The 27,091-nt window shown below is 45.7% G+C and overlaps 2 protein-coding genes across 12 annotated transcripts; one reads left to right on the top strand and one right to left on the bottom strand.

Annotated features, from left to right (window-relative positions):
* Positions 1 to 1,399: 1,399 nt before the first annotated feature.
* On the bottom strand, positions 1,400 to 15,880 carry LOC310851975 (C-signal-like). Of its 11 annotated transcripts, none has more exons than XM_083754683.1 (9): positions 15,748 to 15,880; positions 10,114 to 10,219; positions 7,661 to 7,745; positions 6,269 to 6,464; positions 5,797 to 5,848; positions 5,050 to 5,240; positions 4,392 to 4,550; positions 2,449 to 2,559; positions 1,400 to 1,622 (listed from the first exon to the last, which is right to left on the bottom strand). In XM_083754683.1, exons 3-9 carry the CDS (start codon positions 7,711 to 7,713, stop codon positions 1,509 to 1,511), a joined length of 876 nt encoding a protein of 291 aa, XP_083610809.1. In that variant the 5' UTR covers positions 7,714 to 7,745; positions 10,114 to 10,219; positions 15,748 to 15,880; the 3' UTR covers positions 1,400 to 1,508. The 11 variants fall into 11 exon arrangements, with proteins under 11 accessions (XP_083610809.1, XP_083610807.1, XP_083610805.1 ...); XM_083754681.1 differs by having other exon boundaries at positions 6,269 to 6,473; XM_083754679.1 differs by having other exon boundaries at positions 6,269 to 7,074.
* On the top strand, positions 11,652 to 20,683 carry LOC310851976 (C-signal-like). Its single transcript, XM_083754687.1, has 6 exons — positions 11,652 to 12,327; positions 14,683 to 14,743; positions 15,887 to 16,074; positions 16,314 to 16,472; positions 18,650 to 18,760; positions 20,426 to 20,683. The coding sequence occupies exons 1-6, from the start codon at positions 12,097 to 12,099 to the stop codon at positions 20,537 to 20,539; spliced, it is 864 nt and encodes a 287-aa protein (XP_083610813.1). The 5' UTR covers positions 11,652 to 12,096; the 3' UTR covers positions 20,540 to 20,683.
* The last annotated feature ends 6,408 nt before the right edge of the window (positions 20,684 to 27,091 follow it).

The raw sequence follows: 27,091 nt of genomic DNA on the forward strand, positions 1-27,091 counted from the left end.
GAGACGGCGGAAGAAGATTGGAAGAAATTTAAGGACTATCTTAGGAAACATTGCAAAATTAATGAATGTTAGAACGATGTTGGTTTAGAAATTAAGTGGTTTTCAGCTGTAATGATTAAGTAAAAAGAAAAGAAAGGCTAAAAAATAAATGAAAATTAAGGGAGAGGATTTGCTGAACTAATAATTAGAAATTGGAATACAGAAAGGGGAGGTATGAGGAGGTCGGGGAAGTAAGTTATAAGAAAATAAGGGATTGAAATTATACTTGTTTTTGTTTGTGTTTTGTTTGTATTATTGTTTTTTCTTTTATATAACTTTTGAAACTTCAATAAATATCTTTTTAAAAAAAATTATGGAAAACTGACTTAAAATTTACAGATTGTTCCCTATTGAAGAATTACATGAAGATGATGTACAGATGGTATACAACACCAGTGCAGTTAGGGAAAATGTACAAAACTAGTTCAAATAGATGTTGGAAGTGTAAGGAAAAGGAGGGAACATTTTATCATATGTGGTGGGATTGTAAAGTAATTAAAAAATTTTGGGAAATGATATACAATGAATTGAAGAAAATGTTCCATTTAACATTTGTTTAAAAACCCGAGGCATTTTTGTTGGGGATTGTAGGGAAAGACCTGCCAAAAAAGTTGAAAAACATCTTCATGTATGCGACAACGGCTGCGAGAATTCTGGTAGCACAAGGATGGAAGACTGAAGAAACTCCGACTACTGTAAAGAATCATGGCAAGAAAAATTGATGGACTATGCAGAACTGGCAAAACTGACACATAAACTACGAAATAAGGATAACTGTGACTTTAAGGATGAATGGGAACCTTTCACAAAGTATTTGAGGATGCAACAAAGCGAACTGGAGTCCTTGGCAGGTTTTGAATAAACATTCACAATTTTTTTACTGATAAAAATAAGCTAAACAGTTGGAGGATCTATACAACTCTGTAACATGCAGAAAATAGCATTATTGGAGAAACCAAAGACTGGAACTGAGGGAAGTCGGGGGGTGGGGGAATGGGTTTTATGGGGGGAGGGAAAATGGGGGGGGGGAATAAGGATATGTTTTTGGAAAATATATTTTGTTATAATTTTGAATAAAATTTATTATATATATAAAAAAGAAAATCTGCAGCCACCAAGAGCAGCTGGATGAAGAGAAGGGGAACCCTGCACCTCCTCTGCGGGACAACAAGGTCTTCTCCATGGAAGAAGGAGCAAGTGGAGGTGGGGCTGTGTTGCCAAGTCGGGTCTTTCCCTCCACCAAACTGAAAACAGACACAATTTGCAAACTTGAAATGGGATCTATCAGTTGGCATCAACAGGCATTTCTAGATACAACAGAAACAAGCAAGCAAGCGAGAAAGAAATGGAAGCAGGCAACTCAGGAAGTTCACGTAGCTTTATCTGTGTTTTATTGCCATCACAGACTTCATGGAGCGGATGGATGGATGGATGGATGGATGGAGGCCCATGATTTGTGACTCGTTTTCTCACCAAGGAACAACACGCCCTTTCCAGTCAATGAAAGACCCTGAGTCTTTGTCAGTGACAGCAGAAAGCACTTTCAAGATCCCACTGCAACTCTCACTCACTGTAGTTGGGACCTATGAAATTGAGAGGGAACAGTTAGAAACGCCACGGGAATTACTAGGGAATCTGCCTTTCCCCTGGTTGACAGGGCTGACTACCTGTTCTGTTCTATCAGTCTCTCACCCTCATGAGCACAGGGACAGACCTTGTCATAATCTGCCACACAACGGAATGCATGAACATGGGCAAGCGAGAAGCCCCTGGCATCTCCTCTCCAATCCCAGAGCTGCTCACCAGCGCCACCTGCTGCTGCGCCTGCTTCCAACTTTTGTGTTATACTATTTTATTGAATTTTTTTTTCTTTTAGATATGTACGAATGACCCCCGCTTGTTTGCCCCTCCTATTTACCTCTTTCTCACTTCCTTAAGAAATTATCTATATATTAAAGTATCATACAAATGTTTCCCAATGCATAGGTTGAATTAACCAAGTTTATACCCTCTCCGTCTGCACAAGGAACATGCTGTTGGGGTTCATTGATTGAGCTGGAGTCCCTCCCCAGGAGCCTGGCCTTTTGCAGTCTAAAAGAGGGCATTCTTCCAATTCAAGGTATTATTATTATTATTTATTGAATTTATACACACTCACAGGTCTTAGGGCAGTTTACAGAAGTACAACCAGATTAAGGTGTAGTTGGAGCTAAAAGTGAGTGTTACACCTGCCCAAGAAAGACCTCAGCAATGGATTTGAGGCTGCTCCTTATGCAGCAAATGTGGAGCCCCCAGGAAGACTCCCTGATACTCCCTGGCCTTCCATTACAGAGACTTCCTCTAAGGGGAAAATCACTAAAATGCCTGACCATCCAAGGCATTTTATTGGGTGGATCTGGCCTCACTTACCAGACATGTCCCCATGGAAGTTTTCACCCAGCCAGGGTGGATGGAGATGCAAAGGATCCCCAACGGACCATACTCCAAGGACTGGCACCTGGTCAGCATGTTCACAGCAGCCTGAGGGCAAGAGGTGCCATGAGAAGAGGGCACATCAGGTGTGAGGTGTTCCAGGCAGAGGGCCCTTAAAGACTCAGGAGCACCAGGGTCCAGTTGCCCTGATAATTACACAAAAAGGTGGTGTCCAAGGTCTGGTTGCCCCCCCCCCAAGTGTTTAGGATTAGGGAGGTTGCACACACAGGGCACCTGTGCTGCCTGGAGAAGTTCATAGCATATCCAGCTTAAAAGCAGCACTCAGGTAGCAGCAGCAGCAGGAGGAGAAGCTGGCCACTCTCTGGCAGCCAGAGTACAGAAGGCTGGGTCATTAAATGCTGAACCTCTGAGTGTGGCCAAGAAGTGGTGAGTTCACCATTCAGAATTATTATTTCATTTATTTAAACAACAACATCATTATCAATGACATTGCATTGTTTTTTGGGGTAATGTAATGGTGGTGCAATTGATAATGACTGTATATGATTTTACCATATCACCATTACCATTACGTCACCCAAATAAATAATGAAAGGTAGGTGACACGGTATATCTACACAAACATAAATTTTATGCTGTTTCTGGGCATTATAATTCCCGTTGCCACTAAAAATTCAGGCCTTGGACCACAGATATGAAGTTTACGGCATGTAATGCCTTAAGAGAGAATTTAATGAAAATGATCTACAGGTGGTACATGACACCAGTCAAGCTTGCAAAAATTTACCATTTGCCCGACAATAAATGTTGGAAATGTAATGAGATTGAAGGTACATTCTTTCACCTTTGGTGGACATGCCCAAGGATTAAGACATTCTGGGAGATGATTTATAATGAAATGAAAAAGGTATTTAAATATACCTTCCTGAAGAAACCAGAGGCCTTTCTCCTGGGCATGGTCGGCCAATTGGTGCCAAAGAAGGATAGAACTTTCTTTATGTATGCTACAACAGCAGCAAGAATACTCATCGCAAAGCATTGGAAGACACAAGATTTACCCACCCGGGAAGAATGGCAGATGAAGTTGATGGACTACATGGAACTGGTGGAAATGACTGGCAGAATCCGAGACCAGAGAGAAGAGTTGGTGGAAGAAGATTGGAAAAAATTTAAAGACTATTTACAAAAACACTGTAAAATTAATGAATGTTAGAAGGATGCTGGAATGAAGTTATATGACTTTAGCAGAAATGTTATAAAGAATTAAGTAAAAATAGATTGTTAATGGGCCAAAGGGGAAAAAAGTAAGGTTAGATTGTGTTAAGATAAATTATAGGACAAAAATTGAGAAAGATGGAAAGGATTTGCTGAAATAGCTAACTGAACTAGAACACGAAAAGGGAGGTGTGAGGAGGTCGTTGAAACAAGTAAATGAAAGATAAGATATGGAAATATTGGATGTGTTTTTAATTGTTTCTGTTTTTTGTTTCTGTTTTGTTAAGATAAGTGGTGTTTTTGTTTTTCATGTATTGTATGGTATTGTTTTGTTTGGTTTAACTTTTTTCTTTTTTAATAATTTTTAAACTCTTAATAAATATTACTTTTTTAAAAAAAAAATCAGGCCTTGAGGAGCTACCCCAGTGGACTGTTGTCATGAGGGTGAAGTCGCATGAAAACCCTGGTGCAGAATAAGTTAAAAAGTGGATCTCATCAACGTCACATTTTCCAACACATCCACTAGGCTCTGACGTTTACCCTACATAAGAACTTGAAATTTCATAACTTGGCTAATTCACAAACCACTTGGAATCTGGTGCTTCCTTTAGACTAACTGGTGTGGGCTGCTGTTTTGGACTAGATGCATCTTCCACATCTTAATCATACTTCAAACATTAGGAGCACACAGCCTTGAGAGGTACCTTGCTGCAGCGGTAGGAGATGACTTGAGAGAGGCACCATCCAGCCATTTTCTCCAGAGAGCCAAAGTCACTGGCTAAGTTGACGATGCTTGCCTTGCTGCAGCTCAGCCCTTCTTGGAGGCTTCTTTGGGCAGCAACCTTCAGCAAGGGCAAGAAGGCCTGGGAGAAACCAGCACAACTGGGCTCATTAGATGGAAGGAAGATCCCAGGCGATGGACAGCCACTTAGAGAAGCCATTTCTAGTGGAAGGAAAGTAGCAAAGGAAGGACAGGAAAGGGGGAAGTGTGGAAATGAATGGGCTAAATTGCAGGAGGAGAAGGGGCAGAACAGCAGCCTTGACATCTCTGAGTTTGGGCTCGTCTTTCTCCTTGCATGCTTTCATCTTCCTGTTTAGGGTCACTGTCAGACAACCCATCACATTGTCGTAACTATTGTCTCATTCACACAAACAGGAACACAGGAAGCTGTCTTCTATTGAGTCAGACCATTGGTTCATCTAACTCAGTACTGTCTACTGGCAGCAGTTCTCCAGGGTTTCAGATAGGAGTCTCTCTTTAGCCTTCCCTGGAGATGCCAAATGATTGAACCTGGAAATTCTGCATGCAAGGCAGATACTCCATCACTGAGTCCCCCCCCCCCCAACCTGGAACATCCTCACCTGACTGACTTGCAAGGTTCCCACAGTGTTTGTGTTGTACAGGGCGGACATGTTATTGGCTGTTTCATTAGCCAAGTGGGTAAACTTGACCAAAATGGCAGCATTGTTAATTAGCAATGTCAGGCCATTTTCTTTGACGTGCTCCTCGACTCTCTGCACAGCAGCCTCAATGCTCTTCAGATCTCGGATATCTGCTTGAAGAAAAGGGATAGCGATGAGCAAGCCCTGTTGATTGATTTAGCTAACTAGCCCTGTCTTAGCAGCAGTGGCTGTCCAAGATACCAGAAGATACCAGAGACCAACTTGGGACCTTCTGCAGGCAAAGTAGATGTTCTCATGTTGAGCTATGGCTCCTCAGTTTAGCACATTGCACTATGCTTTGCCTGCTTGATGAAGCCATCAGATGACCATTTCACCACAAATTCACCACAGGATCAGACTGGCTGGACCAATGGTTGGAGCTGGTAGAAGGAAGTTTCTTAAGTTCCTGTGTTTAAGCTCTCAGCCAATTTCTGGGAGGCTTGCACTCATGCATCAGCCACAAGAGCAGTAGAGCATTCTGGCAAGTTTTTATTTCTGGCTTGTGTTCCACAGTGCCAGTGCTCCCTGGGAACACCTCTATTCAGGTGGGGATGAAACTATATGTGATGCCAACAACAAGATGAAGACAGTAAGTGAGAGTTTGCAGGGGAAATGTGTAAAATTTTGCATCCATCAGCAGTGTTAGCAGGATGAAAACATACATACCTAACTGTAGCACCACCAGGTTTGGATGTTGCAGAGCCAGCTTTTTCAACTTCTACAAAAAAAAAGAGAGAGAGGAAAAAAGCATTTCTGAAATCCCCTTTTTTACACCAAAATGATGAGAACCAGTGGAGGATATTAGTGCAGAAGTGGCCACATCCCAAGCATCCAAAGTTCCCCTTGCTATGTCATCTATTCCTCCATAATCTGCCATCCTAATGTGACCTCCTAATATTTTGGACTACAATTCCCAGATGACAACTGCAGTCCTAAACAGCTGGAATACCCTGGGCAGGGGATGCCTCATTCTGTATCTCTTTGGAGCAATTGCTTCTCCTGTGCAAATGGAATTGCACAGAATCGGAACTATGTGACAGCCCCTGTGAAATTGTGTGAGGCTTCCAGTGGCTTCTTTCCTCTCCTTGATATTACTGCCCCATATTTCTTCTTGTGCAATGGATAGGACCAGCCTTACCTTCCCATTAGGTCCTTCAGGATCCAGACTGGTGGCAAACACCCACTCTGGCGGGTTTGGCTTCATCAGGAACTGGCTGACAAGTCCCAGGCCAATCCCCTGATTGGATCCTGTCACTAGAACACTCTGGACATGAAATTTATCCATGGCTGTTGGTTCGCAGGCTTCAGAATTCTTCTTATATAGCACCTGTGGTCTAGGATGACTCAAAAGAATGCACAACATTTTAACACAGCAATGTGTACATTTGAACTGCCTTACAAGAAAATTCTCAGGAAGCATCTTCCTCAGTGACTCATGAAAGATGCTTTCCAATTAAATATAACTGGTAGGCATTGTGAAGAAGCTTTGAAGTTAACCTGAGCAAGGCCCAGCCCGGTGTGTGCAAAGTCCAATGTTTATGTGACCTGAGATTTGTAAGACAGATGATACGATTCTATACGATACGATGCGATATGATACGATACAATACAATACTCTTTATTGTCATTGTCCCATACAGAACAACGAAATTGAAAAAAAATCTACATAAGACATTAAAAAACCAACAAGCCTGCTACCCCAGCCATCCCAACCCCGTTAGCCCCCTAAAAACTCCGATACCCCATTTTTAAATACAATATACTTCCACAGAGACTCCTTACACAGCGTTTAAAATCAAAATCGCATTTGGATAGAAACTATTTCTCAGGCAGCTAGTCCTAGTCTTTATAACCCTGTACCTTCTTCCAGAAGGCAGAAGCTGAAAGAGATCATTTGCAGGACGTGCACTATCCTGCACTATCTCTGCAGCTTTCTTATGGCACCTGGAAGCATAGATTTGATCCAAGGTGGGAAGAGTGCACCCAATTTATTCTCTCCGCCGTCTTTACAACCCTGGACAGCATTGTTTTTTCTCTGACCGTGCAGCTCCCAAACCACACACACAAACCATAAGTTAATACACTCTCAACAGTACAATGGTAAAACGCCATCAAGAGGTCCTTTGAGAGATTGTTGTTCCGGAGGTTTCTCAGAAAATATAACCTCTTCATCAGGTCTTTGCTGTTTTTGCCCCAGGTTAGGTCATCTCTCAACTCCATTCCCAGAAATCGAAACACCAAGACCTGTTCCACGCACTTCCCCTCAATAATAAGTGGCTGAATATTCCATTTACATTTCCTAAAGTCCACAATAATCTCTTTTGTTTTCTTTCAGTTAAGGAGTAAGTTGTTTTTCCTGCACCACTCCCCCAACTGCTCAACTTCCTTCCTATAGGCTGCTTCCCCCTCTCCAGCAGTGATTAAACCAACCACCATTGTATCATCTGCAAACTTAATGATCTTATTACTGGGGTATTTGGGGACACAGTCAGCTGTATAGAGCGCATATAAAAGTGGACTCAACACGCACCCCTGCGGCATCCCCGTATTCATGATGAGATCGGCAGAGATGTAGGAACCCATCTTGACCCGTTGGGAACGGTTTGATAGAAAATCTAATGAGTAAGACAGATAAGAAAAGGGGCATGTCAAGGAAATGGGGCAGTGTCTACTGAAATGCTATGTTAGGAATGTACGGTAATCACCAATAAGAGCATATGAACTGAACAAGCTCATACTTCTGGGAAATGTAAGCAATCAATTTAAAATTATTTGTCTCAGAGTGCTCAGAAAGGGTATAAAAGATTTTGGTACTGTGCCATTTGCATCTCATGACCCGCACCATACCTTGGAAAGACCAGGGGATCCTAATGCAGCAGTGAAATAAGTATCAACCTCCTGGGTGCTTTTGTTTTATGGAAGTGGTCTCTGTCTATTCGTATTAGTCCCACCTGGAGACGGAGAAGGCGGTGTGGAGTTTTTCCACAGCAGCAGGTTCCTTCAGAATTCAAGCACAGTTTCTCAAACACAGCAAGAACTAAGTCAAGGCTGACTACCCAAATAACTTCAGGTTTCTAGGCCAAAACTCAAGACCAAACTCTGCAAGTATTCTTAGCTCAGAATTGGACTGCTTTAGGGACTGAATAATGGAATCCTTTCAAGTCCTTTCCCGACCCTTGGGCTGAGTGGATGTCATCTAATTACCCTGCTAGCCTGCTTAGATGGTTGGTGAGCAATCCAGGGGTTGGCATTGTTTAATTCTACTCACTGCACACCTTCCATTGTGAAGGGCAAAACACCAAGCCAGGCATAAAGCCCCAACGTGCTTTTTTTGGTACCATTATTAAGCTTCCCTGAAGTTACATCACTGACTGCCACCCACTTTTATTCACCTTTACTTGGAAATAAACCAATGAGCACAAAGGGAGTTGCCCCAAGTCACTTTGACAGGCAGGACTGGCGCCTTAGTTGGCACCCATTTATTACTCCACGGCTGCTATAAAGCTTTTAAAAAGGCTATTCTGGTTGCTAGTGAAAAGGACTAAAAGCTTACAGTTGTGTGTGTGTGTTGTAGGCCATCTAGGAATCCAGCCCCTAGCCTGATGCAGGAAGTCCCCATTGGGTATTTGTCCTCTTCTCTGTGACTGTTCCATTCACCCTTTGGAGAGGACTTTCAGATTCCCCCCTCTGCCTTCTCTTCTCCAGAGTTAGCATCCCAACTTCCTTCCGCCTCTCCTCATGAGACATGTCTGCAATCTCGTTTGGGGAAAAGGTGACTATTGGAATACAAAACATCCCAAGGGCACAACAAATTCTTCCAGCTGGTGAGCGACTGGCACATGCCCATTATCTAGTGTTGATTGGACAACAGATGAGTGAGCTTGCAAATGCAGCAGCTTCACTATCCTGGCTAAAGGACACATGCTCTGGTTACCACTGGCAAGGCAGATAGGATCTCAGCCGCCATACTAGATGGAACTGGTTTACAGCTGCCCTGTGGCTCCTAGAAGCGGCCACTGGCTGGCTGGCTAAACCAAGTTAGCGTAGCCGATGGGTCTTAAACTCGGTGAGTTAGGGACTTCCTCTGTGTGGAAAGAAAGGCGGACTGAACAGATGAGACTAATAGTGGGTCCACCTACATAATAAACCCTACAGAATCTGGAGTGGAGTCCCTAAGATGGTTGGATGGCACCTTGTACACCTCCTTCTGGCAACTCCTGCAGCCAAGCCAATGCCAAACATATTGCTCTGCTTTCCTTTGGACAACATCAGTTAGAATAAAGACCTCCATACACACTACCCAGGCTTGCTCCTCAGGGAGGTCACTTTGGCACTGTTAACACAGAGATTTGACTCCACCTCCAGAGGTGCACTCCATTGACTCTCAAGACAGACAAATGCCAACAATCAACAACACCAATATTAGATACAGGAGTACCTTACTGGTGCAGGAGATCTCCAGATTAACCAAGAGGCACCAGACTATGGAACAAATGAGGCTCAGACTGCTGAGCCTTTGGTCATTTTGATTTGATTTGATGCTGGGGATTATTACTGGTAACTGATGTGGCCATTTTATAAAGCCTGGGAAGGAAGAGTGAGAAAAGACAAAAGATGAAATACTAGGAAGGTGAGTAAAAACAAACAAACCCAAGAACCAATGAGCCCAATTTAAGGGAGTCCCACTCTACTTGGAAATCCTTTGGGGGAAAAAGTCCTAAGTAGTTTAAGATACAAGAGGAAAAAGTGGTAAGAGAAAATCTGCCAGTGGCAGGTGATACTTAAATTCAAAACAAAGAGACAGTGAGAACCAAGGAGCCGTGCTGCCTAGTTGTAGGAGGGGAAATGACTTGATATGTGGTTGGGACTTACAACATCTTCCCTTTATGGCTGTATAGACTGTATGTCATTAGCTGCCCTGGCTTCTTTGCAATGGTATTTTTTTAATTACATAAAATTGCTTACCTGCGTTAACTCACTAACCTGGAGCCAGACACTTTGATGCACTAGAGCAGACTGTCCAGGGACAGAGATACAGGCGGGGTGCCCCTAGGTAGGAGGAAGATTGCCCAATGCAGGAGACAATCCCCTGGAGGAACATGGCACAAAAAAGCAGGACTGTCAGCAGCCATGCTGTGTCTCTGGAGCTACAAAATTGATTCCATGCAAGTACAGCGGTTGCAGACCTCAGAAAACACCAAGGTGTCAGTGGAAGGTACAGTGCAGAGAACGATTCCTGCCACTCTCCAGAGAAGGAAAAGACATGTGGTGATGACAGGTGACTCCCTACAGAGGGGGACAGAGGCAGGAGTGGAACTCTAACTCTGCCAGGAATGTAAGATCCAACCAATTCCTCCATTGACTCACTGGCAATTTCATTTCCCAGAAGGTGGAATAAACAACAAAGGGGTCGTCTCTCTTGGATCTGGTCCTCATCAGAAGGGAGAAACTGACGAGGTGAAAGTATAGGGAACCTTGGGAGGAAGTGATCATGTCCTCTTGGGTTTCATTATACACAGGCAAAGGAAAGCTGCTAAAATGTGGGCTGGGTGAGGTAACTGTTAGATGGATTTGTAGCTGGTTGACTGACTGAACCCAAAGTGTACTCATTAATGGTTCCTCATCATCATCCTGGGGGGAAAGTGACAAGTGGGGTTCTGCCCTGGGAAAAGTTGTTGTTCAGTGTCTTTATAAATGACTTGAATGAAGGAATTGAGGGAGTGCTTAATAATAATAATAATAATAATAATAATAATAATAATTTATTTATACCCCAGTCACTCTGGGCAGCTTCCAACAAAAGATTAAAAATACATTAAAACTTCAGACCTTAAAAACTTCCCTAAGCAGGGCTGCCTTCAGATGTCTTTTAAACATCAGATAGTTATTTATTTCTTTGGCATCTGACTGGAGGGCATTCCACAGGGTGCGCGCCACTACTGAGAAGGCCCTCTGCCTGCTTATAAAATTGCAGGTGATGCCAAACTGGAAGGGGTAGTCAATGCCTCAGAAGACAGAAACAGGAGTTAAGATTACCTCAACAGATTGGAAAACTGGGCCTAAACTAACAGAATGAATTTCAGTAGGGACAAATGTTAGATTCTACACTGAGGCAGGAATAACCAGCTGCACAAATATAAGATGGGGAACACCTGCCTTACTAGTAGTACACGTGAAAAGGATCTAGGAATCTTAGTAAATCACAAGTTTAACACAAGTCAATTGTGTGGTGGAACATGTGCAGAGGAGGACAACAATGATGATTAAGGGATGGGAAACCAAGCCTTATGATGAACAATTTAGGGAGCTGGGTATGTTTAATCTGGAAAAGAGCACACTGAGAGGACATATGATAGCCATCCTCAGATCTGAAGGGCTGTCACATGGAGGATGCAGCAAGCTTGTTTTCTCCTGCTCCAGAATGTAGGACTCTAGCCAATAGCTTCAAGTTACAAGAAAGGAGATTCTAACTGAACATCAGGAAGAACTTTCTGACAGTAAGAGCTGTTTGACAGTGGAACAGAGTCGCTCGTGAGGCCATGGACTTCCTTGGATGTTTTTAAGCAGAGATTGGATGGACATCTGTCATAGATACTGTAGTTGAGATTCCGACATTGTAGGGGTTTGGACTAGATGACCCTTAGGATCCCTTCCAGTTCTATGATTCTATGAGCTGCAGCAAGACCTCTCCAAACTCATCATATCGTCATCAACATCATCATCAAACACCTACTGCTAATGCTTTTCAGGGAAGATGGTGTGATCAGACCTATTTTTCAAATGTCTCAACATCATTCAGGCCACGCCTGATCTTGACACATCTGGGTGATGCATCATTTTAAATAGTTTCTTGTTGCTGAAATTAAAGCTGCTCATGTGTGATTACTCTGGTGCTGAGACAAATTAATTTACATTTTGCAAACTTGCATAACCATGGATATCAGCTGAAGATGGGCAGTGTCTCTTATGGCCCAAATATCTCCACTCCACCCAAGTTCCTCCAGTCAGAGGAGAGAGACACACACAGAGAGAGACAGACGGACAGACAACATGGAAGATTTCAGAATTCAGAGCATATTGTTGACAGGGAGCGACCGGGGGATTGGCCTGGGCTTGGTGGAGCAATTTCTCCAGCTGCCATATCCACCTCAGCTCATCTTTGCCACCTGCCGGCATCCAGATGAACCTGAAGGACAGGTAAGCACCTGAAGATTGGGATGAAACAGTTGAACATTGGCCAATCCACTGGCTAAAATATCCATCCATTATACCTCTTGAGTATCTGGGTAAGAATACAGTACAGAGAAGGCTAGATGGGAGCCAACCTTACTCCAATTGGCACCAGCTAAAACAGGGAGGGCCAAGAGCCAGGAGATTTCAGAAGGTTCCTTCAATAGATGGCTTGGTTACACAGGGGAGGAAATTAATGAAATCAGGGTTCAAGCAGGCAGAGAGTGTTCCATTATTTGGAATGGCTACACTGGAGGAGCTAATGAGAAATGAGCAACATGGGAAGCTGCCTGACACTGAAAGACCTATTGATCCATCTAGCTCAGTGTTGTTTACAATGGCAGTAATGGCTCTCCTGAGTTTCAGGCTTGGGAGTCTCTTCCAGCTCTTCTAGGAGATGACATTGGGAACTGAACCTGGGACTTTCTGCATGCAAACCAGTGGCTCTAACCACTGAACTCTGGGCATTTTTGAATGGAATGGTTTTGAAATCTTCCAATGGGTGGGTGTTGCATGTGCATTCTTGAAGATATACCAAATAATCATTTTCCTGCATTGCATTCATGTTGTACAAGACTACACTGCAACAATAGGGATTCTGTTAATTAATATATACAACATTTATCTGCATTTGGTTCAAAAGCAGTTTGTGTTGGCTGAGCTAAGTGCTGATGTGTTTTGGGTAGTTTTGGTTAAAAGTTAGAAGTTAAAATGGAGCCAGTGATGGGTGCAGTTGTAAAGCAGCAAAGCCACCATCCCTTTCCATTCTAAAACTCTGCAAATTTGTAGTAGAAAGTGGCCGGTCACAGCTGCCACCTGTGACCCCATGCAGAACCTTCTCTGCGACGGAGTGAGCTCCCGTTGCTTGGTCCCAGCTCCTGCCAACCTAGCAGTTTGAAAGCACGCCAAAAAGTGCAAGTAGATAAATAGGTCTGGCAGGAAGGTAAATGGCGTTTCTGTGAGTTGCTCTGGTTTCAGTGTTCCATTGCGCCAGAAGCAGCTTAGTCATGCTGGCCACATGACCTGGAAAAACTGTCTGCAGACAAATGCCAGCCCCCTTGGCCTGTAAAGCCAATAAAATAACAACAACAACAACAACAACAACAACAACAACAACAACAACAACAATATTTATTTATACCCCGCCCAACTGGCTGAGTTTCCCCAGCCACTCTGGGCGGCTCCCAATCAGGTGTTAAAAACAGTACAGCGTTAAATATTAAAAACTTCCCTGAACAGGTCTGCCTTCAGATGTCTTTTAAAGGTAGGATAGCTGCTTATTTCCTTCACATCTGAAGGAACGTGTTCCACAGGGTGGGCGCCACTACCTCTGTCTGGTTCCCTGTAACTTTACTTCTCACAATGAGGGAACCGCCAGAAGGCCCTCAGCGCTGGATCTCAGTGTCTGGGCTGAACAATGGGGGTGGAGACGCTCCTTCAGGTATACAGGACCGAGGCCGTTTAGGGCTTTAAAGGTCAGCACCAACACTTTGAATTGTGCTCGGAAACGTACTGGGAGCCAATGCAGATCTCTCAGAACCGGTGTTATGTGGTCCCGGCGGTCACTCCCAGTCACCAGTCTAGCTGCCGCATTCTGGATTAATTGCAGTTTCCAGGTCACCTTCAAAGGTAGCCCCATGTAGAGCGTGTTGCAGTAGTCCAAGTGGGAGATAACTAGAGCATGCACCACTCTGGTGAGGCAGTCCGTGGGCAGGTAGGGTCTTAGCCTGCGTACCAGGTAGAGCTGGTAGACAGCTGCTCTGGACACAGAATTAACCTGAGCCTCCATGGACAGCTGTGAGTCCAAAATGACTCCCAGGCTGTGCACCTGGTCCTTCAGGGGCACAGTTACCCCATTCAGGACCAGGGAATCCCCCACACCCGCCCGTACTTCTGTCCTGTCAGGATTCAACCTCAATCTGTTAGCTGCCATCCATCCTCCAACTGCCTCCAGGCACTCACACAGGACCTTCACCGCCTTCACTGGTTCTGATTTACAGGAGAGGTAGAGCTGGGTGTCATCTGCATACTGATGAACACCCAGCCCAGACCAATATAATAATAATAATAATAATAATAATAATAATAATAATAATAATAATAATAATAATAATGAAGCTGGGGCAGGGAGTAGGAGAAAATGTGACTTTGAAACTGGGCCTGATATAATGGGTGCCTACTCCACTCCCTACACAAATGGAATGTGTAGGGATTCCATTTATCTCTCCCCCCCCCAAGACATAGCCCAGTTGCTTTTGAATTTTGGAGCAAGCGCTTACTAGGGACTAGCATGTAAAATTTGCCTGTTTTCTCTTTCTCCAGGTATTAAAGGAAATGGCTCGCAAGTATTCAAATGTCTCAACTCTTGTTCTACTTCAACTGGGTATGTACCTACCATGAACTATAATAGCCTTACACTGCCCTTCCCATTGGCAATCCATTTCTTGTTGCTGCTCGTCTTTCCAAACTCCTCCACCTCTTCCAAAGAACACAGGGAGCAGATAACAATTCCCATCTTTATTCTTCACAACGCTCTGAGGCAGGCTATCATAAGGTAAAAAAGGTAAAGGACTGCTGGACGGTTAAGACTAGTCAAAGGCAAAAATGGGGTGAGGCGCTCATCTTGCTTTCAGGCCGAGGGAGCTGGCGTTTGTCCACAGACAACTTTCCGGGTCATGCAGCCAGCATGTCTAAACCACTTCTGGCACAACAGAACACTGTGATGGAAGCCAGAGCGCACGGAAATGCCGTTTACCTTCCCACTGCAGCGATACCCATTTATCTACCGTATTTTTCGCTCTATAGGAAAAATAGGCAGGGGAGAACAGGGAAAAAAATTTTTTTTCTTGTTCTCCCCCTCAAAAACAAGGTGCGTTCAAGAGCAGGTTGGGGAACAGCTCAAAGGCTGCGTGCAGCGCCCCGTCTCACTGTTTTGGCAGCGGAGACAGCAGGCAGCTATCTGCAAGCCTTGGGAGCCCGGCGGGAACTCCCGCCGGGCTCCGCAGGCTTGCGGATAGCTGTCCTAAGCCTGGGGTGTGCAGCGCTGTGCTCCCCAGGCTTCAGGCTGCAGGCACCGACCCCTCTCGCTCTCCAGGCTTCAGCGTAAGCCTGCATTCGCTCCATAGGACACACACACATTTCCCCTTCATTTTTGGAGGGGGAAAAGTGCGTCCTATAGAGCGAAAAATACGGTACTTGCACTGGCATGCTTTCAAACTGCTAGGTTGGCAGGAGCTGGGACGGAGCAACGGGAGCTCACCCCATCACGAGGATTCAAACCGTCGACCTTCCAATCAGCAAGCCCAAGAGGCTCAGTGGTCTAGACCACAGCGCCACCCGCTAGGGTAAGAGACAGTGGCCAAAGAGAGATTTGAATTCAGTTCTTACCTTTATACCTTTGCCATTCTCCTTAACCCTATCCTGGTTCTCCACAACTGCAGAATTACCACAGCAATATTTTGCTTTTTGCCACGGGAAGGAGCAGAGTGGCAGCAGCTGGCAAACTTACTAAATTCTGTTAATTTAGATGTCACAGATCCTCACAGCATCAAGGAAGCTACCAAGAAAGTGGAAGAGCGTGTGGCAGGCTGTGGTCTCAACCTGCTCATAAATAATGCCGCCGTGGCTTGTGAAACAACTCTGAGCTCTGAGAACGCCCAGAACATGATGTCCCTATATACCACCAACACGATTGGGCCCATGCTGGTGTGTCAGGTGAGAAAAGAGTTGGCTATAACACTTGCAAGGCCACCAGTCCTACTCATAAGCCAGTTCTCCAGCTCTGGGACTCTTCCCACTCAGAGGAAGCAGCAGGAAGCGGGTCTCCAGCTAATTTGAAAAGAATGGAGGAAAGAATGGAGGCTTCTTAGCAGGAGAGAGAATGAGAGGGGTGGGGGCCTGTAGGGTGACGCACAACAATGGGTGATGGGTGCTGCTTCTCTCTCCCTTTACAGGCCTTCTTGCCTTTGCTCAAAATGGCAGCTCAGCAAAGCAGGCACGGCGGGATGAGCTGCAGCAAAGCCGCTGTGGTCAACATGTCCAGCAGCTACGGCTCCATTTCACTCGTTGACGGGTGGGAGTGGAGGCAAGACGTCAGCTACCGCTGCAGCAAGGTGGGAAAGGAGGGGGAGAGGCTGGACTCCTGCCAAGGAGCCCTGAAGTACCACTTCTGGAGGATGTGGGGAGGAGAGAGAGGGGGGGGGAGAGAGAAAGGCGGTCTTTAGGCCAAGTGAAAGATGAGTGGGGCACAGGGTGAATCTGAGGCACACTGTACTGTCTATGAGGACACATAGGTTTGTTTATTTAATGTATTTATAGGTGCCTAAGGTAGATTACAATTTCAAAACACTAAAGCAAATAAATGATATAAAAGGCAGAGAATGGCAGAGGCCTCTCAGGCCGACTGGGAGCTAATGAGATGGGTGCTCCCTGGAGCCTGGCACCCATCAGTTCTACCTTTGCTCAGGGCACACAGGGTTTTCTTTAGCAGCCCCATGGGAGGCAAAGAGCTTGATAGGTTTTATGAGGTAGATGATGGGCTACAATTAACTATCTTTTATCCCCCTACAGACCCACGGGGGGGGGGGGGCGGTGTTAACAGACAATAGGTTCAGCTTACCACTTGTGCTTAAAAGTACAGGCTGAACAGACTTTAAATCCCATCTTATGCAGTTTAATTGAAAGCATTAGGCTGATTTCCCCCCTTTGTTACTGGATAGTAAAGATAGAGAAGATTTTTAGTTGCTGCGGTTAGTTCGCCTACTACCCGTGTTTCCTTAATTCCCCATTTTCTCTCTCATACTCACTTCCGCATGCACTGTTCCTGGCAATCCTGGGATCTCTTGACTGGTTGTTTAAGGCCGGCCCGATCGAGCTTTGCTTCCTCTGGTTAGACCTGCTGGAACTCGTTATTTCTGGACTCTGGGATCGCTGGAGGACTGGTGGCGCCTCCTGGCAAATGGCCTGGTGCATGCTGGATCACCAGTCCTTCCTCGCCCTCAGAATCTGGACAACTGAAACTCCTGCCTGGCTCGCCAAATTGTTATAAGAAAAAAATGGCTCCTTTTTCCTTATGGGGTACCCAAGAGCCCATATAGAGACCTTTTGTAGGTTCTCTATTGGTAGGAGAAAATAACAGAGGCCAACCAGAGAATATTGAGAAGCAAAGCAGCTAGTAAGCCTGATCTTTATTAACTGTTGCAACAGGGTCTCACAACCACACACTGGAGGCAGGAGGGACCAAGAACTCCTATATAGACTTTTGAAATTCCCCACCCTGGAGCTCAAGACCACCCCCCAGAAACATCATACATACATCACAGGAAGGGTGTAGCCCAAAGACCTACCCCAATACATCATAGAGAAGGGGCCGGCAGGAAACCTGTTAATGGGTTTACCTGGAGAGCCTGGCTAGTCTTTTGTGGTGATAACTACTTACGGTAATTCCTGAATCCAGGTCACAGGCTCACCCTATTCATATCTTAAATGTGCCCTTAAGAGAGGATTTGTGAACAAATAGAAAATGGGGAGGTTTCCCATTTCCTTCGACCTTGCAGAGAAATATCTGAGGTCAATTTGGGAGGGACAAAATGGTTTCATGACTTTTACTGTGGGCTTCAGCCATGTGGTGTGCGCGTGTGTTTGCTTGGTACATTTATGAACATTTATTTTATATATGTAAGACCTTAAAATTCTTATAACAGTTGCCACGTTTATCAAAAAAACTGGCTACAGACTGAAAAGGAAGTTGGAAACATATTTTACTCACAGTTAAGCATTCATCCATAGCAGCAACAGCATTAGAACCAAAGGCAGGTAAAATACCCTTCATGGCTGGTTGAAGAGAGAGTGAGTGAGGAGGGGGAGAGGACAGAAAATACTTCTTTTGCTTCTTCCCTCCTAGGAGAGGAGAGGAAATGACACAACACAGAGTCTTCTCTACCAATTACGTTTCTATAGTCTGAGTTGGATTATCAGCAATACAGCTCTATGGTCTTAACCCCTCCACATGCAAACCAGCAAGCATATGTTTTATTGGATTTGACTACAAATCTCCCCCAGAGCTGCCCAACCACCCTTCCAGGTCATGGATGGTTCTGTCAGGCACTGATGGGATAGGTGCTCCATGGCCTGAGAGCCACAAGATGCTTGTAGACAGCTGGAACCAGCCAGGGCATGAAAGCAGGCTACAACGTAACCCCCTCTTGCAGCCTCAAACTTGGCTAGGCATCCCTTGAACCAATAGGTCCCAACTCTTCTGCCCCAATTGACTGTGCTTCTGCCTCTGCAGGCAGCTCTGAACATGCTGACGCGATGCCAGTCTCTCGGGTATGGCCCCTATGGGATCCTGTGTGTCTCCATCCACCCTGGAGGAGTGAAGACCCACCTTGGAGTAGAGCAGGTAGGCACCAGCCTAAGTGATAATGGAATGGGGTGGGGGGCACATGGCACTGTGGATTTCAGCCTGACCACCTCCAAAGAAGAATCCTCAGGGCCCACATCTGAGCAACGATATAGGGTGGATTTTGATGTGCCTGCAGGGAGGTCAGGCCCTCCTGGACTTCTCTACCTTAGTCACAGAGAGGATGCACAGAAAGGGGCGGGGAGTAAATTCTACAACACTCAGGGGAAGCCTTGTGTACCCATGGGATGAAAAAGGCACAAGCTTTCACATACAGACCAGTTAAGCTGTTGTGGGAGCTTGGAAAGAGGCACTTAGGGAATATTAAATAAGCGAGAGCAGCACCCACACATGATCATCCTTACTTTCCTGGACTGTACAGTCACTGGCAGGAAGTCACAGATGAGGTCAGCCTCATCCAGGTCAACAGCAGCAGGGGAAACGCAGTCTGCAAGGTTTCCATGCAGCAGTTCCCTCTGAGCAGTTCCTTTTGAGTGGACCTCTCCCCCCCCCCCCCAATGACAGTGTTTTGGGGCCTGCTGGTCAGATTCCAAGATGCAAATGTCTCCATGGGATGAGGCTGAGGTGAGAGTTGAACAAAAATTCAGGTTCATCATTAATGCAATCAAGGAGCTGGATCCCCTGGTTTCCTTGGTGTGCTCCTTCGCATCATCTGTAGCTGCTGTTGACACCTATGGGCGGGCTAGAAATGCTGCCCAACCAGAATGGCATCTGGTTAACACCCATAGGCAGCATAAAGCAGGGGAGGGTGGAGGCATCCCATGACTCAGGAAGGAAGCAAGTCGGAGGGGGGAGGAGACGGTCTATTTCCTTGTTGAAGGCCACTTTCCCATAGAGTCATCTGTCAGGGGCCAGAGGGTGGTACTGGGCAGAGCCAGAACCAGGAGTAGGTGGGGCTTTTCCTTTCCACATGAAACAAGGCCAAAAGGGCTGCCGGTTGCCCTCTTCCTCTGCCCCACCAGGAACACAAGCAGGGAACCATGTAGAGTTGGGCTGTTTTGCGAGAGCTCTGGGAGCCGTTGTGACCAAGGGGAGCAGGGCTGTGCTGCAGCCCCATGGAAACGTACGGCAGGGTCTCTCCCAGCCCCACTAGACAAGTTCATGTATCAGAGGAAGGAGCTGTAAGAGCCAGGGGTGAAACATAGCTTCTTCTTTCTGAGAAGCAGTGGTGCAGCACGGCCTCCTACCAGTTCCCAAGCAGAGAGAGGGAGGCTGAAATTGTGAAATTGGGCTCAGTTTATACCTTGAAGCAAAGTTTAGCTTACATTTTGGGGGGAGGGGGGCACACCACAATTTCCCAAGGCGCCTCCTTCCACCTGTCTCAATAATTCCATGCCCTCCACCCAGGCTGGTGTGGTGCCACACCCCAGCCTTCAGCTCCCCCACCCCCAAATCCCATTTGCAGCCCTTCACCCCACATCCTTTGCCTCATCCCTTGCCTGGCAAGGCTACTTCAGCATGCACCGGGCAATGGGCTGGCACTCCTGAAGGAAGGCTGCTTTGTCAGATTCTTGCAGCAGGCACGTCCCCCAGGAGGTGCCAGCCTTGCTTCTGCGAATGCCAGGAACCTCTGTGGAGCTGCTGGTAGAACAGATGGCAGCTTTTGGCCACTTAATAATGCAGCATGTCGCTTTTTTGTTCCAGGGAGTCTTGAGTGTGGCCTCCAGCACAAGAGGGATCATCCAAGTGCTTTCCCGCCTCTCTGACCAGGACAACGGAACCTTTTTAGACTGGGAAGGACAAACTGTCCCTTGGTGAGGAAGAGGATACAAAGGCAGAAGATGAGGGCCTTCCAGAAGTCCTGAGGGGGATGCCAGATTTACACAAGAGATGGGAAGAGCCACAGTTTGGGGTCTTCAGCTACTCAGGGTGCAAAGCAATAAAAGGAGCTCTTGGATTAGACTTTGGTAGTAGCTTGTTCACCTTCTGGGTGCTGTCTCCTTCACTAGCAAATTGCTAAAGCCAGCTACAAAACTGCCCAACCTCTCATCTATAGAAAGGGCCCCCCAAAAAACTGGTAAAATCTTGACCTAGACCAGAGACGGCTGAAGTTCTTAAGCCTTAAAGCCAGGTAACTATATCTAATTCTGAAAACAAATTTTAAAAGTCCCATTCGTACATGCTAGAACACCAAGAAGTGCACAATAATGTTAAATACACACCCTAAATAGGGTCTTGTGGCACCTGAAACTCAGGAAGATTTATTGTGGTGGAAGAAATGTGTTATTCTTCAAAGGCTCCTCTTTTGTCCAGTGACCTCTCAGAGCATCATTCAAAAATTTCACCTGAGGCAGGAGAAACTAAGCCTAGAAAACCCCCGTTGTGTGGAGGGAAAGTGGCACCCCGACTCTCAACGAGAACAGGGGGGTTGTCTCATCAGTGAGACCCTGTCCTTGGCACTGTATGCCCACAGAAGGCCTGAGGTGGTAAATGCATCTATGAAGAATATGCCAATCCTTGGTGGCAACTGTAGGGCTCTCTTGAAGAGGCTGCAGGTCTTCCCAGGGTGCTCTGGGAACTGTACCTCTGGGAGGGGACTAGGGGTTTCCTTGCAACTGTCAGCACCCTTAACAAACTCCAGTTCCCAGGATTCTTTGGGGGAAGCTAGGATTGTTTGAAGTGGCAGCATAGTGCTTTAAATGTGTAGTGCAAATGGGGCCCAGGTGCGGGGGGGGGGGGGGCTCATTATACCAGACCATTGGAGCCAGGAAGTCACAAACAAGAGCTGAGATTGCAGAATTACATTCTGTGTTTCAATATAAAAGTCAGTTCAAATTTAAGGAAAATACATGAAATAAGCCAATTCTAATACTTCTTATACCTCTGGATCCAGCAGTATCTATTAAGAGACAATTTTGGAATGCAGTTCCAAGATTAGGAAATGTGTGGGGTTTTTTTAATGACTTCTGCTATACCATCACCACCTTCATCCATGAAGATGAATGTCAGCTCACCGAGTGCAACCTGAGAGGCTGCCTGGCTGCTCCCTACCCCCATGTGATGGTTGATAACCTGTAGTGGTCACGTGGGATTGCTATGAGGTATGATGAAAAAATGAAGCAAGCCATTGTGTCAGTGATGAAAGCATTGCTTTGACTGGGCTGGAGTCATTTGACAACATCATCAAATTTATTTACGGCTATTAGCCCATAAAATATGTACAAACCTAAAAGCACAGAAACATAAAAACCAATACATCTAACAACAGAAGGGGAACACCACGATGCAAGGGTGGGTCATTGAGCAGTGACAAATAACAGCTTGGGGCCCGGAAAAATCCAAGGGACGGTTCACAGAAAAAGGAGAACTGGAGACGAGATCCGTCATGCACTCTCATCATAACTGTCCGATTAGTTTTTGTTGTTGATGTTGTTTTTTGGTGGTTTTTGTGTGTGAGATAACCGCATTCAGGAATCTCGCCACCTGCAGAGTTACAGAAGGATCTGTATCCTGCAAAAGCAGTGCGGCATGTGACTCAACAGGCCTGCCAACCAAGCGCAGTAAAGCAGGACCCAGGAATTTAGTCCTGGCTATGCTATGTAAGGGACAGTTGAACATTATATGTGGAAGAGATTCAACTGTTTTCCCGTCACACTCGCATAGCGGAGACACCAAACCCTTGGAAAATCTGTGGCTCAGCAGGTTCGATGGAAAAACATTGAACCTTGCACGAATAAATGCAAGTCGGTGTGGTACAGATGAAAGAGATGACATATATGATGGAAGGCCAAGTGGTGGGGTTATTCCATGATACCTGGGGGAGCAGACACCCCCACCCCTGGAGAGGTTGTGTTGATTTTCAATGTCTGCTAATCTTTGCTCGATAAGGCTTTTGGCTGAGCGTAGGTTCATCTTTAAGGAGTCTGCTGGGGAAATTCCGATGCTCAGAAGTTTGGCATGGATTTTTCCTACCCACGGATTAACAAAGTCATCCCGCCAGAGGCACTGAAAGAGGTAATGGTCGGGAAGCCTATGCCAGCTGGACAGCCAGTAGCCAAAGACTCGCTTCCAGATGACAGTCTCCAATGATGCAGTCCTTAGCTCCAGATGTATGGCTGCATTGCTCACACACATAGGGAGTTTCAGGAGGCGACGGAGAAACTGATTCTGCAATGTCCCCAGCGATGTTAAATTGGACCCTGGGGCCCAGAGTGGGGCAGCATAACAGAGGGTGGAAACCACTTTTGCGTGGTACACCTTCAATGCAGAAGGGATGTGGGAGGCTCCGTCGACCGCAAAAAATTGGAGTAAAGTGTAAAGTATTGTTTTCCCTTTGTTCAGTAAATACTGTATCTGTGGCTTCCAGCTTAGGTTGTAGTGAAAAAAGACTCCCAGGTATTTAAATTTGAAAACCTGTTCTAATTGGACTCCATCTAACTTCCAGCTGTAAGTTTTCCGAGACCTGGTAAAGACCAGTACTTTAGATTTTCCATGATTAATTGTCAGATGGTTGAGTTTGCAATAAGCCGCAAAAATCTTTAGAGCTCTGCATAAACCGACTCTAGTGTAGGAAAGGATCGCTGCATCGTCAGCATATAGGAGCAGAGGGCAGCGAAAATCAGCTAGGCGGGGGGCATGAATGTTGGCTTGAGACTCACTCAGAAAGAGCTTCATGTCGCTAATAAACAAGTTGAAGAGGAGTGGGGCCAAAATGCAGCCTTGGCGCACTCCTCTATTTATTGGGACCTCATTGGATAGGTTTCCCGCCGGTGTGAGTCTCACTCTAGCCGACGACCCGTGGTGTAATTGGGTTATAAGCCATAACAGCCTTCTATCTATGCCCCATCTCTCTAATTTCTTCCATAGACAGTTTCTTGGGATACTGTCGAAGGCGGCCTTTAAGTCTATGAAAGCGACACATAGGCGCCCCCGACTCGGGGCAGAATATTTTCTGGCAAGATGATACATAATTACCATATGGTCCGTGGTCGAATAATTGTTCCTAAAGCCCGCTTGCTCATGGCCAATCAAATTTGAGTCGTATGCCCAATGGGACAGCTTAGACAGCAAAAATTTTGCATAGATTTTCCCGATGATAGACAAAAGGCTGATGTTCCGGTAGTTCTCTGGGTCAGCAGGGGGACCCTTTTTATGGACTGGTACGATCACGGCCTCCTTCCATGACCTAGGGATAAGCCCCGTAGAATTAACTGCATCAAAGACTTTGGCCAGAATTTCAGCCCACCACCTCGGTTGCGCAACAATAGCCTCAGCAGGGACTAGATCCGGCCCAGGGGCTTTGCCAGTTTTCAGATCTAGTATCAAGTCCATTATCAGCTCTGGGTCGGTAGAGGGCCACAAAGGTAGATGGTCGGCTCGGAATTCCGTGGATGAGTTGGATTCCTCTGCCAAAGAGAAATATTTACTCAAGAATTGTTCCCATGTGGGCGCAGGGATAATCGCCAGTGGGTACTTCCTTCCTCTTTTGTTTATCAGAGCCCAAAATTCCTGTGGTCTGCGGGATCTAGAGGCCGCAATCAAGGCTCGCCAACGCTTTTGGTACCATTCGCGTTTGGCCAGCTTTAAAGTCTGTTTGTATGCTCTTTTGGCTTGTAAATAGGAGGGTGGTAGAGCCTGGGCATTAGAGTTTTTGTATTCATTATAAATAGAATGAAGAAGGGATCTTGCTTGTTTGCAAGAGGTGTTAAACCAAGGGGCCCCAGTACTGCAATGCGCCACTTTCGCCTTTTGAGGAGGTGATGTAAAAAAAGTGGTAAGGTTTGTTATAAGAAGGTTAAAAAGTTTCAAAACCGAATTGAAGTCTTGTAAATCAGTAGTTACTTGAGGTAGATAGGCAATGATTTCCCTATGAAAAAATTCCTGGTATTTTTGGGCCACAGCCTCTGACCATTTGATCCCTCTTATTTTGGTCGATGATGAGGTTTCCAGAAGGACTGAGTGTTTATAGTCCTTCTGGCACCGGAACAATGACAAAGTGGTCACTATTGGAAGGTGATCACTGAAATGTTGGTTTTCAACTTGGAAGGAAAGTACATTAACGGCCAAATTTGCAGAGATCAAGAAGTAATCGATAACACTGTTAGATGCTAGTCCCAGGTGAGTGAACTCCCCCGGTATGTCGGGGGGGAAGGTGCCGTTCAAGAAGACTAGATTCAGGCGAATGGCCATTTGGTAAAGGGTCACTCCTGCTTTGTTTACTCTGTTGTCCTTTGAAGTTCTAATTCTGGCATGTTCCAAGTCAAAGTTGTCCAAGCATGGGGGAGTCCACCGTTTGGACTTGGTTAGTAGGTCCCAGTTTGTGGCAATACGAGCATTAAAGTCTCCCCCAATTAAGGAGTACGAGTTAGGGCATTTGGTATGACATGACAATAGGTGATTTTCAAATGATTCCCATCTCCAATCAAGATCAGGTGCAGAGCCTTCAGGGGGGAGATAGGCATTAGTAATTAGTAATGAGGACTTCCCTTCTGCGATCAGTCCAGATAGAGCAAAAGGCGGGGAAGCCCGTACCAGAGTGAATTTGGCGTGAAGTTGGAGTGAGATCCCAATCAAAAGACCCCCTTTGGGGCGACCACCTTTCAAGGAAGGGGAGGCCGGAAGTGTTAGAAGATCAAAGCCGTCTATGGTAATCTCTTCCTCATCCCATGTTTCTTGGAATAGAATGATATTAAATGAATTTATATACTTCCTGAATTCGGGATCTGATTTCTTGGTTCTCCAACCAGCAATGTTCCAGCTAAGTATTGATAATGTCAGATCCTTGTGCTGTCCCGGTAATTGTCACTTTGAGTTGTTTAATAGGTTCTTGGAGGTAGGAGGAGGACCCATAAAGAAATCAGTAATTTTAGTTTGTGCGGATAAGGTCTTCTTCTGTGTTGGTCGAATCCATGATTTGGTAACATTAACAGGCAGGGAGGGCTTTGCCGGGGAGGAAGAATTAGGCAAAGTTGGTGAGGTCGGATGCTGTTCATTGAGGTGAGTAGTAGTAGGTCTTTGATGGGCTATACTAGTAGATCCTTCAGAGTTGTCAGTCTTAACCAGGGTAGCGCTAAGAGGTGTTCCAGCCATCACTTGTAGTTGTTGCGCAGATGGAGAAGAATTATCACGCAGATGTATAGAAGGACGTGAGCGTGGGGATGGTGCATGCATAATCATTTCCTGGTGATCTTCAGACAGGGTAGATTCTAGCTCTGGCATTGAAGCAAAGGATTCATCAACTTCCATATTTTGATTGGACATAAGGTCAGAGACGGGAGTGTTGAGTTTATCGACTTCCTCCACGGTAGAATGGTGCTGTTGGTCAACAGGTGACTGCTGATTCAGATCAGTAGGGGGTAACAAAGTAGCAGGTTGAAAGCTTATCAAGGCATTTGATGGAGACGCCTTGTGGGACGTGGAGCGCCTGCTCTCCTCTCTCGTCGGCATAGAGGGGTCCCCTTGCGATAGGAGTCTTTGTTTGAGTAGATCCAATCTGTCGAGAATAGCCTGCTGTTCTTCTGAAGGGAGTTTTCCATAAGAGGAGATAAGATTTCTCTCTTCAGGGATATTCCAATCTCCACTTGCAATTGGATCATTCCTCAGCGTAACTAGATGGGCACTTGGGGTCGCAGGTGGAACAGGGGGTACCCGGCTAGGTGTTTTTTCCTTTATTATTGGAACAGAAGGAGGTAACGAGCATTCATTGTCGGTTAAGAAGTTGGCAAAAAGAGGTTTGACACTCGTGTCCTTAAAGACTCTTGTTGTTACAATCTCCCAGGCTGCCAGCTGGTCTTTTTGTCTTGCAAGAAGATGTGGGACCCTTGCAGACTGGAAGGAGAGCATAAATTTCCTTGGCCAGGGCGTGGCATTTAGGGGTACTACAGATATAAGATCTATCTGGAAAAAAGGGATATTTAGCAAATCACGTAGGTACCCTTTAGCCATCCTCAGGTTATTCCACCTAAGTCTGGGAGCGTCACGGGAAAAAATGGATAGACATATTTTATTAGGTTGAAAAATCAAGGATTGCTTGTTCCTTTGGGGCAGTGGCAGCCTGCTTCTAGAACCCTTAAGGTGAGATTTCTGGTCATGTTGTCTCTTTAAGGCACTTACAAGCTGCACAGGAGATTGATGCAAATTAGATAGCTCAGTTGAGGAAGATGGATGCGTCAGAAGGGCTTGTGAAAGTTTATTCAAAGATAAAGAAATCCCTTCCAATTGCTTGAAAATGTAGCTTAAAGTCCTGATTACTAGTTGTATTTGATCAGGTACTGATTCATGGGCAGTTTGCCCTGATGCGTCCTGTTTTAGTGATGGCGAAGGTGTAATTAAGGTGTCAGGAAGGGGGGCTTCCCTATGGCTTCCATCCCC

Source organism: Podarcis gaigeae, assembly GCF_964106915.1.
Source record: "Podarcis gaigeae genome assembly, chromosome: 8".
NCBI lineage: Eukaryota > Metazoa > Chordata > Lepidosauria > Squamata > Lacertidae > Podarcis > Podarcis gaigeae.

What these genes read in the sequence shown, in the direction of transcription:
- LOC310851975 (XM_083754679.1), bottom strand. Translation starts at nt 6,550, where the DNA reads ATGCTTCCTGAGAATTTTCTTGTAAGGCAGTTCAAATGTACACATTGC. An exon ending in CTGAAGGACCTAATGGGAAG is followed by an intron (nt 5,849 to 6,268) that starts GTAAGGCTGGTC and finishes TTTTTTTTGTAG; the next exon opens with AAGTTGAAAAAGCTGGCTCT. An exon ending in TCTCCTACCGCTGCAGCAAG is followed by an intron (nt 2,560 to 4,391) that starts GTACCTCTCAAG and finishes TCTTGCCCTCAG; the next exon opens with GCTGCTGTGAACATGCTGAC.
- LOC310851976 (XM_083754687.1), top strand. Translation starts at nt 12,097, where the DNA reads ATGGCCCAAATATCTCCACTCCACCCAAGTTCCTCCAGTCAGAGGAGA. An exon ending in CAGATGAACCTGAAGGACAG is followed by an intron (nt 12,328 to 14,682) that starts GTAAGCACCTGA and finishes CTCTTTCTCCAG; the next exon opens with GTATTAAAGGAAATGGCTCG. An exon ending in GGCCCATGCTGGTGTGTCAG is followed by an intron (nt 16,075 to 16,313) that starts GTGAGAAAAGAG and finishes CTCCCTTTACAG; the next exon opens with GCCTTCTTGCCTTTGCTCAA.